The sequence below is a fragment of the Idiotropiscis lumnitzeri genome, chromosome 8, assembly GCF_059441095.1.
Source record: "Idiotropiscis lumnitzeri isolate Australia: NSW breed Sydney's pygmy pipehorse chromosome 8, RoL_Ilum_1.0, whole genome shotgun sequence".
Lineage (NCBI taxonomy): Eukaryota > Metazoa > Chordata > Actinopteri > Syngnathiformes > Syngnathidae > Idiotropiscis > Idiotropiscis lumnitzeri.
The window spans coordinates 9045502-9063743 of record NC_142398.1 but is presented as its reverse complement, the minus strand read 5'-3'; the positions used below and the strand labels follow the sequence as shown (position 1 = coordinate 9063743).

The 18242-nt window shown below is 42.0% G+C and overlaps 1 protein-coding gene across 1 annotated transcript in view; it reads left to right on the top strand.

Moving 5' to 3' along the window:
• The window catches only part of cntln (centlein, centrosomal protein), a 122107-nt gene that overhangs the window by 91861 nt on the left and 12004 nt on the right, over window positions 1-18242 (top strand). The window contains exons 22-25 of the mRNA XM_088302843.1: window positions 1210-1347; window positions 2866-3051; window positions 8096-8293; window positions 14990-15064. Of these exons, the coding sequence (XP_088158969.1) occupies window positions 1210-1347; window positions 2866-3051; window positions 8096-8293; window positions 14990-15064 (597 nt within the window). The remainder of the gene's footprint in view (window positions 1-1209; window positions 1348-2865; window positions 3052-8095; window positions 8294-14989; window positions 15065-18242) is intronic.

Here is an 18242-nt window from a genome sequence, read left to right as displayed (position 1 = left end):
CTAGTGACTGGCTTTAAAAAAAAATAAAATAAATAAATTAACTCGTGACTTTAAAGGCCTTTTCACACTTCTTATTGTGCACCGCGGGGTGAAATTGCAGACCTGCCAAACTCTGGAAATTCACTTCCAGAACGTTTTGACAGAAATGTCATATTTTTAAAATTATTGCATATCAGGAGCATTACCAGAGGGCGGTTATTTGAGTATATTATCTAAGAGAATGAAAAGAATTATGCGTACCGTTAAATTGCACAATTACTCTATAATCATGAGCAATGCTGCCACTAACAATTATCTGAATAATTTATTCATCTGTCCATTATTGTGGATTAATTGATGAATTAAAACAAAAAAAAGGTTTCCACGCCTTTTTGATAAACGATTCATGTTTGAGTTAGTGATTTGGTCCGTAGCGTGTCAGAAAATGGGCAAAAATTGTTGATCGTCATTTTCCAAAGTAACAACTCAAAGATAATCAGTCCACGTGTACTATGGTCAGTCTGTTTGCTGGAGTTGGCCGTGAGCTCCCAAATGATTAGCTACGCCCCTGGGCTGCGATAGCGATGTCGCCAGCCGGCCTGAAGAAGGCAGCTTGTAGAAAGGGGGCAAAACTGAACTGCAAAATTTGTTTTGTTAAAATGGCTTTGCTTTTTCAGAACGGTAATGAGGGCAAAATATTTTCATTCAAATCACTAGTTGGTGTTTTGTGCAGAAAAGGGGATTTTGTGCCATTTAAGGCTTCCTGAGCATTTTGGTCAAACTCCAAAATTTCACAAGTTTAGACAATGTTTGGTTACAGTTACATGGCCAAATCTCAACGCATGATTTCATGATGTCTTAAAATGGTAAATTTCTCCTATCCCTGGAATGAAAATACAGATGGTTGCGCCGTGAGCACACAGCTGATCTGCGGCCAAATGCAGCAGTGATGATGTCATTTACCTGACTGATATGTCCGTTCTGGCCGACGCAATGCAGCTCGCATGAGTCATCCCATGTCTTCCACACTAAGAGAATATCAGATTACAACTGGCCGGTGTGATGCTCATAGCGGCGTGGTGTCATTTGCACGCTTACTTCATTAAAGTGAACAGCAGAACATCATGTGTAGCTTGCAGGCAAAAGCCATTCGAAAGTCCTATTTACTGCATCATTGGTTGTACTTGCTTAAAAAAAAAAAAAAATGGTGTCATCGTTCTGCACTCACAGGTCAAGTGCTTATTAGACGAAGCTTCCAACAGAAAGGCCTTTGTTGAATCCCTCAAGAGGAGACTGAGCGTTGCAACCACGGAGAAAACCCAGCATGAGGTTACCTGTGCCAAACTGAAGGATGACGTGGAAAAAAAGGTTGGACAGTATACTATAACTATGCAATTTTCATTACGATTTGCTACTGTTACTAGGATTAGCAGTTCTTTAAAGATGCATGCAAAACCAGGTGATAAAAAATGTTCAGTGAGGTGAAGAAGAATCCAAAAGTGTCGGCTAAAGGCTAACAGAACTCTCTGGCGCATGCTAATGTTACACCACTGACCGGACACAGTTAGGTGTGGAACAAGCTTGAACTTTTATTGCTCTTAACAGAGGTGATACACACATAGCTTAACCATTTCTGTTGACACTGGTGATAGACCGATATGCTTTTTTCAAAGCCGATACAGATAACGATTATTAGTGGTCATGGAGGCCGATAATCGATATTTCAAGCTGATATTCATTGGTTGAAAAAAGGGGGAAATGGTGTCAAATTTAAAAAAAATAAAAACTCCAAAACTTAACTCATAGTTAAATGCCTTTAGCACATGTTTATTAAACAACTTTAGTGATTCCCAACATGTTAAAGCTATTTTAGATCTTAGAAAATAGACGTTTTAAAAGTCTAACAAAAAGTGCTCGGAGCTGCCGGGCTCAGCTGCATGTCTTACAGTTCAATGAAAACAAAAATCTCTTTAAAGTTTACTACGGAAAATAGTTTTCTATTAGTTGTGAGTTGTAATAGACTGATATTTATTACGATTTCGGCAAAGTCTGTTGTAGTGCATGTGACTTGAGGTGAAAAAGTAAACAGGCAGCTTACTGCTGATTGGCTGGCACCCACTGCACAAGGAAGCAGTCAGATGATGCTGTGGGCTGGCCAATCTGCTTCTGCAGGCAAGGCCACAAGCACAGTCGAGAGAGCAAGAAGTGTGCTGCAGCGAGACAAAGTAAAGTAGCTTTTAATTTATCAGCCTTGAAAGTTATTAAAAAGACAGATGCCGATTATCAGCAAAATGCCAAATATCGACCCCCATGATCGGCCCGGCCGATAATCTATCACTAGGTGACACATCAAGAATAGATATATCTGGAGGAAGTCACTGCCACGAGTTTAAAGTTTTCAAAAAGCGCCTGGATGTTCCACAGGGCGATTGGCAAACTACTTTGAGGGCAGATGAAACCAATGTGGAGTTGTTTGGAAGGAACAAACAGCACTTTGTGTGTGGAAAAAAAATGGCAGAGCACACAAACTAAATTTCATCCCAACTGGAAAGTATGGTGGATTAGCGGGTTTTACGAATTCAGGGTCTTGGACGGATTGCTATTGTGAATGAAAAAAGTTTATCGGGACATTTTGCAGGAAAACGTCTGACTCCTTGTTGAAGCTCAACAGAGGATAGATGATGTAACAGGACAACAATTAAGTGGAGAAAAATAAATCACACACTCTGGTCAAAATTCTGGTCATTCCAAAGGATTCACATACTCGGTCTTGCCACTGTGTCTCCGATTGATCTACTCTGCTCTGATTTCTTGCGCAGATAGACGTTCCCTCCTTTCTTTTGTACATCGCTCACCATCTCTGCGCAATGTTGTGTTTGTGTGCAGGAGCAGCGCATTCAAGCCCTCCAGGCTCGCGTGGGAGCCAGCGAGCAGGCCTTGGCCGCTCTGGAGCAGAGCGCCACTGAGCAAACGGAGCGGCTGACCCAGCAGCGCTCCCAAGCGTTGGACGGGCTTCAGAGGCAGCTCGGCCAGGCCTCCTCCCAGCTGGAGCAGCTTCGCTCTTTCATCAAGGTGCTCCGCTTAAAGGCTCCGCTTGATCAAAAGGCGGCGGGGTGCAGCATTGAATCATCGAACTCATCTTAAATCACCGTCCCGGGCCAGCAAATTCTTTTCACCGACAAGAAAAAAAAAAAAATAGAAGATTGATGTCATTATGCCTGTTTTTCATGGGTATAAAGAGATAAAGGCCATCACAGGTAGATAAATGAGTGGTTAGAGGGAATTGGCATGGTTGTTTTTGTGGAGATGTGATCCATCATGTGGTGGTGTGTTTATGTATCTGGCAAATAGAAGCGAAAGCGATAAAGAGTGTCCCGCAGCTCTGCTCTGCTGACACCTGTCTGTCAAAGAAGGAAGAGGCCTGGCGGAGATAGCAGAGTCTATTTCTGCACATACATAAATCATGCGCAGAGTTTGGTGGCGGTTTGCCATGGCCCTTTGGATTTTCACTGGATAAAGGGCATGTTTTATCTCCTCCCTTCTTTCCCAGGTGATTACATTGCATTGCTATTGACTAGATTTATTCATCTCCCTTTCCACCAATAAGTACTGCTCATTTCTTTACTCTATGTCAGTATTTCTCAATTGTTTTCATTCAGGGCACTTCTCATGGTTAAGTGGAATATGGTGTCAGAATTGGGGCTGGTAAAACCCGAGGCTATCTATGGCATTTGTGGATTCAAGTTAAAAACTCAAGCCCTTTTGTACTTTATTTAGTAAATATGTTTTTTTTTTGTTAGCATCAGTCGACCCATGTTCATCACGTTGCTGTGCTCAGTGTACCCAACGTGTCTTCCTCACAATCGATGATTCAAATCCAGATTGTGTGGGATGGTAAACATTGGGACTGTCTACGTTTGCAAGGCCCCAAATCAAAGAGTCTGACTCTGGCTCTCTCTGTGTTGTTGCCAGTTATGGTGAGCGGTGGTTTGTAGGGCTGAACAATTTTGACTAGTCAGTTAAATGTGTGATTGGTTTTTTTTTTCTTAAGCTCGTCTTCCAATGTACTTAAAAACAAGAAATTGAAATGTACTTCAATTAACTATCAGACTTATTATGCATACAGATGCTGGTCTTATAAATTCGGCTTACTCTAATATAAAGGCCAATGAACCGGGATTTCATTTTAAAAACAGTTTATTCATTTATGGTACTTTAGTTCGAGTTGTTAACTGACTAAACATTTTGACCTTTACCGAACAATTGTGCTGCAAACACAAGTCATCATTTTTGATTACAACAATAATGAAAACAAAATTGTGACAGTAGTACAGTGGTTATTTGTGTAGAAGTGTTCTGAATAAACGTGCAGTTTATTCAAGATTAATTTTTCCCAGCCTGCCTTAACAAAAAAAACAACTTTATAAAGGTTGGACATTTCGTTGTATGGCCAACTATTTTAGTAAAAGCGTGACAGTATCCCAACATAGAGTGGGAATAAAATGAATTCATTGATTAATCTGAGAGTAGTTTAGTGGTACTGTGGGGTTGTCTGCACAAATGCGCATTGATTTTTTTTTTTCCCCCCAGTACCAGGAACTTTACACAAGACAGCCATATGCTAAAAACACACACGCATGAGATCTATTGCACATACTCCTGTACACAAAAGATGCATTATTTTAATTCACGCAAGCAAAGATGTATTGATATCCAGTCGATGCCTCCGTGTTCCCATAACCTGAGGCAGGGTGGGGCCGTCGTGTTGTTGTTGTTATGTTGAGGATTCACATCATTGTTTGTCTGCCCCTGGCTCCTGTGATCCCCTATAAGAACAGCCAGCCCTTTGATTGGGCTGCCTAACGTCCGGAGGAGATATACTCTTGTCGTGTATTGATCACGGCTGGAGGGGGTGTCCGTGTGTGTATACGTGTTGTCTCGGTGTCTTTGTGAGCCTGTTGTGGCTGAATGTCTACGCAGTTTTTTGTTTTTTTTAATTATTATTATGGGCTTGCAGACCCTTTTGGCCCCTGCGTACGCCTCAGGCTGGCAAAACTGCTAAAAAGTCGCCTGTACGCAGTGGCCAAGTGCACAGAAGTTTCACTTCATTGTCCTTCTTTCAGAGTAAAAGTAAAATTGGCATTTGGGTAAGTAAAATGTGTCAAAACACTTTATTTATCCATGGCAATGCTCTTCCTAGAATGCCTTTTTTTTTTATGCCAAATGAACAATTGCTCATCAACGGCCCTTTCTGCCCTCGAGTACGTGTGTGAAAAGGTTCAGAAGGAGCTAGTTATTATTGAAGATGTCTTTTTAGCTGCTCATTTGATCCCCATTGCTATGCCTTAATCCTCGCCTCGTCTAAATTGGCCCTCTGGCTAGAGCAATTGTGCTGCTAGCCCGGTTGAGAGTTCTCAACAAACACGCCGACTCAAGTACGCACTACACACACACGCAACACCTACTGTGCGCGCGTGTGTGTTCAGTCGTTCCTCCCAGAGCTCAGAACGTCTGATGAATTCCCTTCCTAATCTCCTTTCCGGATTATTCCTCATGCAGGGTTTAGGTCAATTAAATGTAACCCTCGACTAGTGACAGTGAATATCTATTAGGCCGTAAATAAAAGAACAGGATCTGTGGCTGTTAGGTAATGAGCTATGTATTCCTTAAGGGTAAACGCGCGCTTTTATCATCAAAACCAGCTCGAGCAGCAGTCGTTTATCAGATCAAATGGACGACGGTTATGAGTTAGTCGTATTCTGCTTGCTACGGAAAGTCGAACACGATCTGTTCCGGGATGCTGGTTGACCTGTGATTGAGTGGCAACCAATTCAGATCAAGTCAAGGGGTGTGCACGCCTCTCACCCCAAGTCAGCTCTGTTAGGCTCCAGCTCCCTCGTCACCCTAAAGAGGACAAGCTGCATGGAAAATGGCTATTGAATATAAAACTAATATAAACATAACGTGGAAATAATACAAATACATTTTTACAAATTTTTTCAAGGTAAAGTCAAATCAAACTAGTCATTAATCCTAACGGTGATGTAATTAATATTGTGTTTGCTAAAGATTAATTCAGCAAAATCTACCTGTTTTTATCCATCTTGGGTGCTTAGTGCGTGTGACGTCATGGATTTATGCCCCGGCGTCATCAAGCATGGTGGCACCCGTTTTAGGCATGATGGCACCCAGGCTCGGTCTTCCAGTCTGTGGGCCATCTGGCGTCGTCATTTGTACTCTTTGCGGCTCCTGCACGATCTGCGGCGCATGCGCAGAAGGTCGCAAGCGCCAAATTAACTAGGACAAAATACGCCGGTGACTTTAAAAATACGTCGGTGTCTTTAATACATCAATGGAAATCAACAAAGTCTAAGAATGTGATAATTTGATATTTTCTCCTGATAAAACATTTTTAGACAAAGGAACTCAGAACGTCGCCAGTTTCCCGCTATTTTGGTCAAATCCTCAATGAAGGAATTGTGGGAAATGCGCTTCCGGGTCGTGGATGCGTGAATAAGACTGCAGAAGTGGCGGGGCAACACCACGTTTGAGAATTAGGACACCCTACTCACTCTCGGGAAGGCCCAATTGAGAGGCACAAGATTGCGATTGGGCCATAGTTGCTCAGGATTTCGGTAATGCCCGGTCATGGCTCATCTTGAGAACATCTCATGAGCACACTCTGAAAAATTGTGAGCCGTGAATATATTTTGCTGCTTAATTCATATTCCCTAAATGCAATATGAATCAGAATACTGTGGACGAGTGGGGCAGCGTGGAAAATATTATTGTAAAGACAATTTTCGAGTAGACCTAACTTTTAAATGCGTGATGTGTACATTTTTAATTTGATTTAAAAAAAAAAACCACTTTATTACCATTTTATTACCTAATTATGAATGTATGTGTTGGGTTCCATAAAAAAAAAAAATAATAATCCCTTGGATGTTCCCCGGGCCATTATTTAGAAGCCTCTACCCTACGCCGTAATGCCTTTCATCTTTCATGGTAGCTAATGTAACTATCAAGCAGAATTATGAAACCGTAGAGCACAAATGACTTATTTTTTGTATGACAGTATTTTCCACTATTTCAGTCAGTACACTTTTTGTTTCCAAACACTTAAATTCCATCACTTCCCTACTCTGATTGTTGTTTTTGTCCTTATGTAGTTATTCCTGCTAACAAACAAAACCTAACTTCACACAGCAGCTTTATTAACGCCACCAGTGTACAACTACGAGAGCAATAGACGTTGCCACGCTTGAAAAATCTTCATCAAGCTTGCGCTTGTACGTTTTATTTTATTTTTTTTCCCCACCGTCCCTTGCTCCGTGAGCAAGTTGTCCAGTTCTTTTTGTTTATTTGTTTGCACGCAATGAGAGCGGGAGCCATCCCTAGCTCCCCTCGTCTGACCATCTATTCCAAGGTCAGCTTTTCGGCAGGCTTGCAGGGGAATGATACGGAAGATTATTGCCTCGATCAATAAGCTGAAAATGAAGCAAAGGGGAGTTTGCTTTATTGACTTGCTCGTGTACAGTGGCAGTTTTAACATTTAATTGTCTCTCCGTATTTAGCGTACACGCTCCCATTTAGCGCCCCGGCAGCCGCGCCATCCCGGGCCTTTGCTCACCTCGCTTTGCCATCCACCCGGGCACCATTTTCAAGCGGCCCCTCGCAAGCTTAATTATTAACCGTGTTATGCTGCCCTGTTGTGCCGCGAGACCTTCAGAAAGCAAATAAATAAATGAATGGCTGTATCTTTCACGAGCCCCCCTCTGCCTGTTCTGCCTCTGATGAATGATTCCTTGTCTGTGGAGATTTTAGCCAAAACTCGAGGTGCATTCCATATCAAAGCCTCGTTCCCGCAGCTTTTCAATCGACGGGGCAACGTACCCTCAGGACCGCATCCCTTCAAGGGAGCGCGCGGCAAAAACCGGAGAGAATCTGAGTGTGTCAAACTCAATATTCCTCCATAATGTACTAAGCCGCTCTGGCGCATGCTTGATCAGTTTCATTTATTCATCTGCCAGGGCACGGCCGTCCCTCACACTTCTTCTCCGTCTCCGTTTCGTCATGTTCTTCTCACTTGTATTCCTCCCCCCCCCCCCTGCAGGCCCTGGCCAGTGAAATGCTGTTCGACGTGCACGAGGTCAAGCAGCAGCTGATGAAGAGGAGGAGGTTGAGGCGAGCCGGCGCTGTTGCGGCGAAGGGCGGCCCATCAGCTAAATCCATGATCAAAGCCAAGTCCATCGCCGCCTCCATCCTCAACATGTCCGAGAACGATCTGGCCGACATCATGGACTCGGAGCAGGTGAGGCCGAGGGACGACGGGGCGTTCGTTTAACACGGGGGGTCTAGATCAGGGGCGTGCAAACTTTTTCTTCCAAAGGCCGCGTACATAAAAATTGAAGGATGTAAGGGTCGCATATTACAAGTATAATTATTCCACCTGCGCTAAAAGCAGCGGAGGAAATACATTGATTTTTTTTTTTTTTTTCCTCAAACCAATGGTCGTTATGTCGAGCCCATTTTGATGTAGTTAAAAAAAACAGCAAGGTGATGAAGCAAAAAGGACTTTTCAGGATTTTGGGGTGACCAGTGTCCCTGAATGCCTCAAGAATAGCAACAGGATAACACCTCCACATCCCGAACCAAAGTTGGTGCTGACATGACACGAATTAGTATCTTTACATTTTGCAAATCTAGAAAAGTTTTAAACTGAGTAACACAAACTACATTGATGCCGATGCACACAAAGATGGATAGACTTTTTCTTTTACAACTACTCTGACTGACTCTGTAAGATGCGCTCGGTGACTATTCTTATATAATCTTTCTACACGAGTTGTTGCGACAAAAATAACTCTTAGCACACCTCAGGCCACAGGATAATCACATTTTATAAAACATAAAATCCAGAATATTTTATGATTTATAACATTTGTCATTTGTCACCTGTCAATTTTAGTATATTCTCTGTACCGTTCAGAAAAGGGACGGTGGGCCACAGTTTGGAGATTGCGGGTGTGGCTCAAGTCTTAAATGATGCCCACCACGCAGCGCATACCTATCACAAATCACACTGTAACATTTTTAAACAAGTTTCCTTAAGCTTTGGTTCAGCAAAGATGGAGCGATCGACTTGTTGCTTTTGGGCATCGTCTTTGTCGACGGAGACTAAATGAACGCAGTAACCTCAGCCTATCCTCTGGGAGTCCAAACAGTCGATTGGCGTCGGTGTGGAAATAAGTTCTGAGTTCATTTCTGTTGTTTAGCCTCGCTGCGGTTCTTTGCTCCTGGTCAACCTCGTGTTATTGATGGATAAGCAGACGTGGGCAAGGCTGAACACAAAGCAAACTTTTATCAAGACCATCTATCTATTTTCTGTAGCGCTTGTGGTCGTGGATGAGCTGGAGCCTAGCTAAGATCACTTTGTCGGAGAGATGTGCGAAAGACGAGATTCAAACCCTCAACCTGTGAGGCAGATGTGCTGCCTGCCCATCACATTTTATTTACAAATGTTCATAAAAAAAGATATTGAGGACCTTTCATAAAGAGAGTATCATGAAGTGCGCAAATGAGGACCCTTTTGGTGTGACTGAGCACTTGATGGTTTTCAATTTTGAACAAAATTAAAGAGGATTTTCTTTCAACTGAATTATTTTTTTATGAACTGCAAAATGTGAGGCAGATGTGATTTATTCACTGTGCTACTTAGATAAGTCTCAATATAGAGGTAGACATTCAATGCACAAAACGCCTTTAATAGAACCTGAGAAACAAAATAAAGTTTCAAGACACAGGATAGCCTGATGGGTTTAGATTTAGAAGTGTTTCCCATTTGGTATTCTTTTCTATGGTCAGACATTAAGCAACATTTTTTTAATCTACTTACGAGTATAAATAACTTAAAGGGGAAGTCAAGTCAAAAATGGTCTACACAATAAAGTTGTATGCCGCTCTCACTAGTCGGCATTCTGATTAATACTTTAATATTAAGTTTAAGGAATATGAATTAAGCAGCAAAATCCACTTATTTTCATCCATCTCAGGGGCGGCCATTTTTGCCAGCTTTTTTTTTTAGTGGATAGGAAGTGACAAAAAGCATTTTTGACTTGATTCCCCCTCTAATCACTACTAATTGTTAAACATCACAATCGCAATCAACATTCAACTTGGACTTGGAAAAGGCATTACTGTTGAAACCTTGGAGGTGAGTCTCTTCATATGATTATACATTTCTAAATTTCTGGTGTAATTTTTTTACAATTATCGTTTTCATCCTTGAGCAGCCAGGACAAACATGTCTCGAACACTCATAATTAAATCTAATTAAGTTCGTCCAAAATTGAATCCTTTGTGCCATCAACGGCTTGTGTAGTTTTCCTGTAATGGATAAAATGTTCTCACAGGCCGCAGCCCCCAACACACACACACACACACACACACAATTTGTAATGAAGTTATTTGGTGGAGAAAATTTCAAAAACTATTGCCCAAACGTAGTGCAAATTTTGGGCCCCACCACAAACCAGCATCTTTTCAATTCTTCCTCATCACTCTTTCCCAAGCTGCCCAGTGTCGTCAATTAGCTAATCCATGTTGCAATCAACCTCAAGTCCCATGAGACATCGTCCTCCTCCTCTTCTATCAGGAGATGAGTGTGCTCGCTCTGCACTCACTCACACTTGAAACCAATTTCATTCCCTTGCAGCTCCGCTCCACCCAGGAGATATAAAGAGAACAAAATGTCCCACTCATCACCGCTGAAAGCTTCGTGGGTCCAAATCCCTCTTATCTCCTCAGCACTCGTTGCTTGACAGCTGCTCAAGTCTTGACCTTGATATGGTCACCAGTAGGGGATGGAATCGCGGATTAAATTTGTAATATGATTTTTATCGCCAGGTTCAAACTTATAGCGATTAACTGTCACCAAACATTTGATAAATTAGCCGGAAAACTGCAATTTAGCATCACGCATACGTTTAGCATAATTGATTGTCTAGTCGCAGTTTGCTCAAGATACGGCATTTGTTTGAATCGCTGTCATAAGGTATCCGTATCCACGTCGAAACCTTGAAATGATCAACCACTGGTGTGGTTAAAAATAAATACATAAATAAACAAGCATATAGAGAGGGGTGTGCCTCCCTCCACAAAAGACGATCCAACGACGGTTCAATTTGAAAGTGGAATCATTTGATTCGTTTTGACTCAGTGAGATGACAATTCGATTCGATATGGTATGTCTCAGTTTGAGAGGATATGATGCAATGACATTTTTGTTGTCATTTTACATACATTTTAATGAACTTGTCAATATTGTCAGTGTGCCATTTCCTTCAATGACAAGTCTCTCCAATAAAAAGTAAATTTGATAGGCATTGCGACATATTTAAAAGTGAAAGGATTCAGTTGTTTTCAATACACTGGCGTCTTTTAATTTAAAAAAAGAAAATTCCAATTCAGACCGGTTTTTGTGACACCGCCTACAAGCTTTGCTGTTTTGCGCCGCCCATCCGTCAAGGACAGTGACTCTGTCTCACTCCCTACATGCAATATTATTTAATTATTAATTAATTCGTATTATTTTTTTATTTTATTTTTATTTTAAGAACAATTCAAATAAATGAATCGTTGTTAAGTTGAATTGAATTATTCATTGGTTCCATGTCGTGTTCAAACTGCGTGCGCATAATGTTACAGTGGCTTACGAAACCTGTCTGATTATGGATGAGCACTGAGGCCTACTATGCTGCTGTATTTTGGTTTAGGTCACGATAGTAGTACTTGAATGTCATTTTTTTAAGTGATACAGTAATAAAAACGGGTAGAGAGAGAGAGAGAGTGAAATTCATGTTATAACAAAAAAAAAACAAATTATTATTAAAACTTATTATTTTTTTATTCCCCAGCCATTATTTTTGTATTTATTCAATTACTTCTTTATGTATTTATTTAATTACTTTGACTTTTACCTGCTGGTACGCCGTCCGGTGTGCCCTGTGAAATGAAAGGTGGCATTCTTCATTTATTCATTTATTCATTCATAACTGACAGCCTCGCGCTCCGCTCGTGCCGGGGCGGAAGGTGCTCCTCTTCGGCTTAACTGCCACGCACGCCGGCCGAGCTCTGGTACGGTCCAAACCGCGAAACGTCGCCCCCGATCGTGCCCGGGGTAACGTGCTCTTCTTCGTCCACTCTCCTCTTTCCCCACGCTCTTCTTCGGCGCACGCCGGCCGTCTAACCGCTCCAGCGCCCCCGTCGTGCCGCACGGCGAAACTACAATGCCCCCGCGGAGCGGAGCGAATGGAGAGCCCCGATCGTGCCCGGGCAAAAATGTTTTTAATTTTTGAATATTTTTTAGACCCGCGAAGCACTGAACTGAAAGGTGAACCGCGAAGTAGCGAGGTATTACTGTATTTGTACAGTTTTAATGTTTGAGAACCGCCGTGGTGCGTTGGTGGAATTTTACTTGTCAGAAAATTACCTACCATACATACTTGGACATCGAACAGCACAAGGATCATACCCTACACTAATGTATCAGTATGTCCCTCCCGAGGTTCCAGTGTTGGGGTGCACTCAATTCTGCTGCTCTCCACGACTTGCAGAAACTTTTTACTTTTGTTCTTGGAGAAAGGAGCCGATGCTTGTTGCCTTCTTGTAATGTCCAGCTTCTCCCAAATGCAACTTGTTTGCTCTATTAATATGCCTTAGTTGGCCCGGCTATTTCTGCCACATTGATCTTTTCCTGGAGCTGTTTTACCCAATAAACTCATCGAAAGTTTCTGCCATATTAATTGGTCTTCATTGCTAATAAAAATCAAACATCTAAGCTGGCCTGTTAGATTGCAACGGCGGTAGAAGACTCATAAGATCAATAGAAACGCACCTATATAGCACGTGTGCCCTCATCTCCCACTCATGTATCAGCCTGCTCATGTGCATGTGTCCATTTCATCGTATGCAGCTAAAGTTCAGCGAGGGTCAAGCGGCTCCAGGCCTTTTTAATTGCCTGTCGAGTGGAGGATGAGTGCATTGTTCTGAATGTAGATCACCTCTGACACGTTTTATGTTTGAAGACCACCTTCTCACACTCCCCCTCTTCTCAGTTACGATAAGCAGCAGCAGCTAATTAGGCACACACTGAAATTAGCCCGATCCGTGGTGTTATCGCAAAGGATCGCACTTGTGGTTCCAGGAAGCTGATAAAAGGCCAAGGGATGAACACGCACTTAATCTACTGTGAGTGTTAAACCCAGTGTGTGTGTGGGGGTGTGCGTGTGTGTGTGTGTGCATGTGAGGAGGATGGGGAGCCTTGTTAATGCATCGTGTGTCACACAGTTCCTTCCGCATCTGCAACACCACACACAGAAAATGAGTTCATAATAATAGCAACCGTGTCATATCACCATAATTCTCAAAATTGTTTTATTGCAGGCAATTTTATCTAACACACCACAAATACAATACACTGCCGCGTTAAATGTACATTTGATTGTATGCAACAAGCAAATTCCACACAGCAATGTCCAATTTTGAGCCCACAACCTTGGAATTATGTGGCAGACATTCTAGCCACTAGGCCTCCATGCTAGTGGGTTTTATTCAAACAAAATAAAATTGAGACCCTAGCGTTGAGTGTTGAGCTGCTGTCTAAAGGACCGCTTGGGCAACAAATGGTGATGAGTTTAAATTATGGCTGAATAAAACACATTTTCATTGGTTGTTACGTAATTCAAACAGTACATACACAACCACAAAATCATCATTAAGTGGTCAAAATAAATACAGATTTTTTTTTTTCATAAAATGTATTATTCATCCATCCATTATCTTTTAACGCTTCTCCTCACTAGGGTTGCGGGGGGTGCTGGAGCCTAAAATGTATTATTATTATTATTATTATTATCATGTTATATTATTGTTATTATTATTATTGTATGTTATATTATTGTTATTATTATTATTATATTTAATATTTTTTATATAATAAAAAAAAGTCAAGGTTTCAGTAACCACACAAACTGTCCCTCAGTAGTAAGAAACTAGTCTTCTGTTTTTTGAGGGGACTCCGAAGCAGGGAACAATATGATCGGATGTTTGCAGAGCAAACGAGTCGCGTCTTTGACATTAATTGTGTTAATGTGTTCTGTGCAGCCCCACTTGTCTAAACACAGCATTCTGGTTAATATTGCGTTTGTGGAACACCATATGACTTAAGCAGCAAAGTCCACTAACTAAACAGTTGGATTTTGCTGCTTAACTCCTATTCCACAAGTACAATATGAATCAAAATGCCATGGTTAGACGAGTGAAGGCGCAGAGAAGATATTATTGCAAATAATTTTTGGGAGTTGACTTCCTCTTTAAAAAAAAAATGTAATTGTATTTTATTGACAGTAATTTTAATACCATGATGCTGCAATATTTTTGCCCACAGTTATCATCCCGTCAGAATCTCAGTATGATATTGATATAAGTTACCACATCATAACGTGGAAAAAATAAAATATAAAACTGACTGAATTCCCGTCAAACTATTAACATCCTCTTGCAGTGAGTACTATGTGAGCCTTCAGTGCACAAGTTGGCTCCGGCTTTTCAGGCTTTGCGAGTGTTTGGTCAGCCACACACAGCCGCGTGCTTTCTCCTCTGCTTGGCCATGTCGCACTGACACAGTACCAGGCTTGTCACTTCATTTCAAATGGTAACACCTGGTCCAAAGCCAGGAGGCAGAGTCGTGTGGTGCAGTCACTCTTCACTGTGTTCATTAGCCGCTACAAGGCTACCGCTCTGTAGGTTCATTTGACACGAGAAGCACGTAAACATTCACTGGCGTCCACTTAAGTCTCCGGGGAGAGTCCTCAAGGTCCGGACTTCGGTACTCTCGCACCCGCCAGTGTTTGGATTAATAGTGGCCCGTTCTCTCTGGAGAAATCAAGGTTGGTTTTGGTCTCTGCTATTTCTGTCACTAATGGCGCATGTCATCTCCATCTTTCAGGGGACAGAGAGCCTTTCAGTGGTTCCCAAAGATCAAGAGTGGCTGGACCATCTAAACCACATCCTCCAGCAGAAGGTTGGTGTTATCGCTATGCATTGATATGACTGGAAAAACAATTTTCCTTTTCGAGTGCCAAATATATTTTAATGGTCTTTCAGCCATTTTGGGCTGCTAAGTCTGAAAATGACAATTTCTTTGAAATGTCTCTAGTTTTTGACATATCAATTTTCAAGAATTAATGGATTGATAATTTTGGTTCTTTTACCGAATATGCTTTGATCGTTACTAAAAAGTGTGCTTTGACATCACCTGCCTCTTTTTTTCTTTTTTGCATATTTCCTGCTAATATTCCCTTATGTTCTGACTATTTGCTTGGTTTTCACATGAAACGTGATTTGCATTGCAAAGACTCTCTGCGATGATGATTGGCATCATTCACATGATGGCATCAGAAATTAAAGAATGTTATATGGACATGCTTGAAAAGACAGATACAGCCTCATCCAAATTATAGAATGAAGAGAATACCAACGCCATAACTTGCATATTATTAACACTTTTTATGTTAAAAAATTAAAAAGCTAGAGCTCCGGACAGACCAGTGTCATTTTCTGATTTGGCAACATCAAAATATCCTAAAATCGTTAAATGTTTCTTGGCACCAAAATCATATAAGGTTGACATTCGCTATGTTTACATGGACAAAATTTCTTTAATCCGATCGCATAAAAATTAAAAGGGGAGGCACTGTTTTCTTGGACACCAAAAATATTGATCTGATTACGCCTTGCGTATTCATGCATCACACTTTGGATCAGAACAAATTATTGTGACATGTGCAGATTGACCAAATGTACAGGAATAAAATCTTAATTGGAATGGACTTGATCGGTTCTGGATATTCCGAATGGGGTGTATACATGAAGGATTTTATTCCAATCGGGCTTTTAATCTAAATAAATGTGTCCATGTAAACGTAGTCATTGTGTTAATCCAATCAATAAATACAACCCGAGTTGTGTGTATGGTGAGAATTGGGATTTTTTACAAATTGCTTTTATTCGTCATTCACAAATTGGTTAGTTTCCGCATTGTTACACCGACTCCAAAAAAGCTTCGTTTTTACGACATTGTCCTTTGCATGGCTTCACAGTGTGCACTTTAGCCTCTTGTATTTGTGGGGGGTTTTTTGTACCCCACGATGTACCAATATTGTCTTTCCCATGCTTCCTTGACACCAATTAATACTTTTCCAATAGGCTGGCGTTTGGCACCATCTTGTGGCATCTTATTACATTGCAGAAAGAGCATTATAAACGCAAATAGATGAGGTTTTCATCAAACGGCTGCAGAGTGGTTCCACAGAAAACAAATGACTGGGAAGAGTAAACAATTGGAAACATCATGGTGCCAAACATAGCCAAGAGGTATGGTGGCCTTGAAGAGTCAAAAAGTCTCAATACTGGATCAGCGGACCCGGAGGGTGCTCCAGGTCCATGCATTCCAGGGCGCCATAGTTGATTTGCCCAGGGGGCCGATGGCAAACCCACACCAGGCCTCACTGTGAGGGGTTACAGCGCCACCTCTTGCTTTGGCATGCATTTGACACGTGTGCCTTTTCACAAAATAAAAGAACAAAATAACAAGACAAAATAATTTAACAATATCCAATGTACTTGTGCGGGCACGGACCTGAGAGGCAGAGCTGTATCTTCCTCGGAAAAAAACAAAAAACAAAAGAAAGAAACTCCGGCCACTCATCTGCGAGCGGTCTGCTGGAGCTTTACTGGAGCGCTGTCAAAGTCTGCTCACTGTGATATGTGTATGATTGAGTGTTGCTCTGCGTGTGTGTGTGTGCGTGCGCGCGTCTCTTCTGTGTTCTTGTCAGAGGCTGCCGCAGGCACTCATGCGTCGCCTCCGCACCACGACACACACCAGGCACTGTTCTCTTGTTCCCCAGATCTTCCTCTGACCTTTCCACCTTCCTCTCCCCCTCCCACACTAACACACACACACACACACACACACACACACTTGACGCTCTACTTGAATCCATGTTTTTCCCTTCTAGCTGGACAGCTTTCAGTCCCTGTTCTCTGTCTATCTCTGCCATCCTGCCCTGTCCCACATTTCTCTCTCTCTTTCTCTCTCTCTCTGGCTCAGACCCCGAGGCAGCTTGTTAGTGGGGAACTAAATATTGATTTGGCGGGCCTGTCGATGCCGGGAGAATGAGCTAGTGTTCACTAGAGACCTCGGCACCGGCAGCCTGCTATCGACGTTTTCCGTGGGCAGAACAGAGGTGATGGGGGGGGGGGTTTGGGAGGGTGGAGAAGGGAGGACGAGGAAGAGAGGAGCGGAGTATGACAAGTCTGAGACTTGCCCCCGGGTCCCTTTGGGGACCGCTGGGACTCTTGCAGTCAACCCCCTCCTCACCGCTTACTCCAGCAGACTTTTTCCATCTTCTTTCAAGTCCATCTTGTTCTCTTTTTTTTCTCATTTATTTATTTGGAGAGTTTTCTACGCTCTTCTCGTTTGGCCTTTTTCCACTCATCTTGTTTTTTGTCAAGAGCTTTTTTCTTTTTTTTTCTTGCTTTTCTTGCGTTTTAGCAATTGTGCATTCATCTTGTTGTTTTTTTTTTTTTTGCTGAAAAACTCACATATTCGCTGCATTAATCAATTTACTTTTGCCAAGGTACTCCTGTGTGATAGTTGATTAGGTTAATTGCGACGAGTTGTTGTCATCTTGTGGCATCTATTGTTGGCTTTCACCTTGTTTTTCGCAAAATAAAAGCAATATCGCTAGAATTTAGATAAAGTACAATTTCAACTTGTTTTCTGTTTGGCTTCTGAGACGTAATTCCGCCCTTTCTTGCAAAATCTCAAGAGGAATATGTCTCTTCTACCTTCCATGGCTGTGACCGAATGTGCACACTATTCCCTACATAGTGCGCTATTACGGGCCTATGCCATTTTGTAGGGATGTCCATAATATAATCTCCAAAAGAAAAAAATGTCTTGGAAAAGTAGTGACCATTGATGATCAACAGGTTCATATCAACCACATTGCATTGGGACGGGAAAACAATATGGCGCACGCATGAACATCAAAGCGATACAGTAACGACACGCCACGGAAATAATTGATTCCTTTTATCCATCCTTCCATTATCTGAGTCACTTCTCCTCACTAGTGTCGCGGACGTGCTAGAGCCTATCCCAGCTGTCTTTGAGCAATAGGCGGGGTACATCCTGG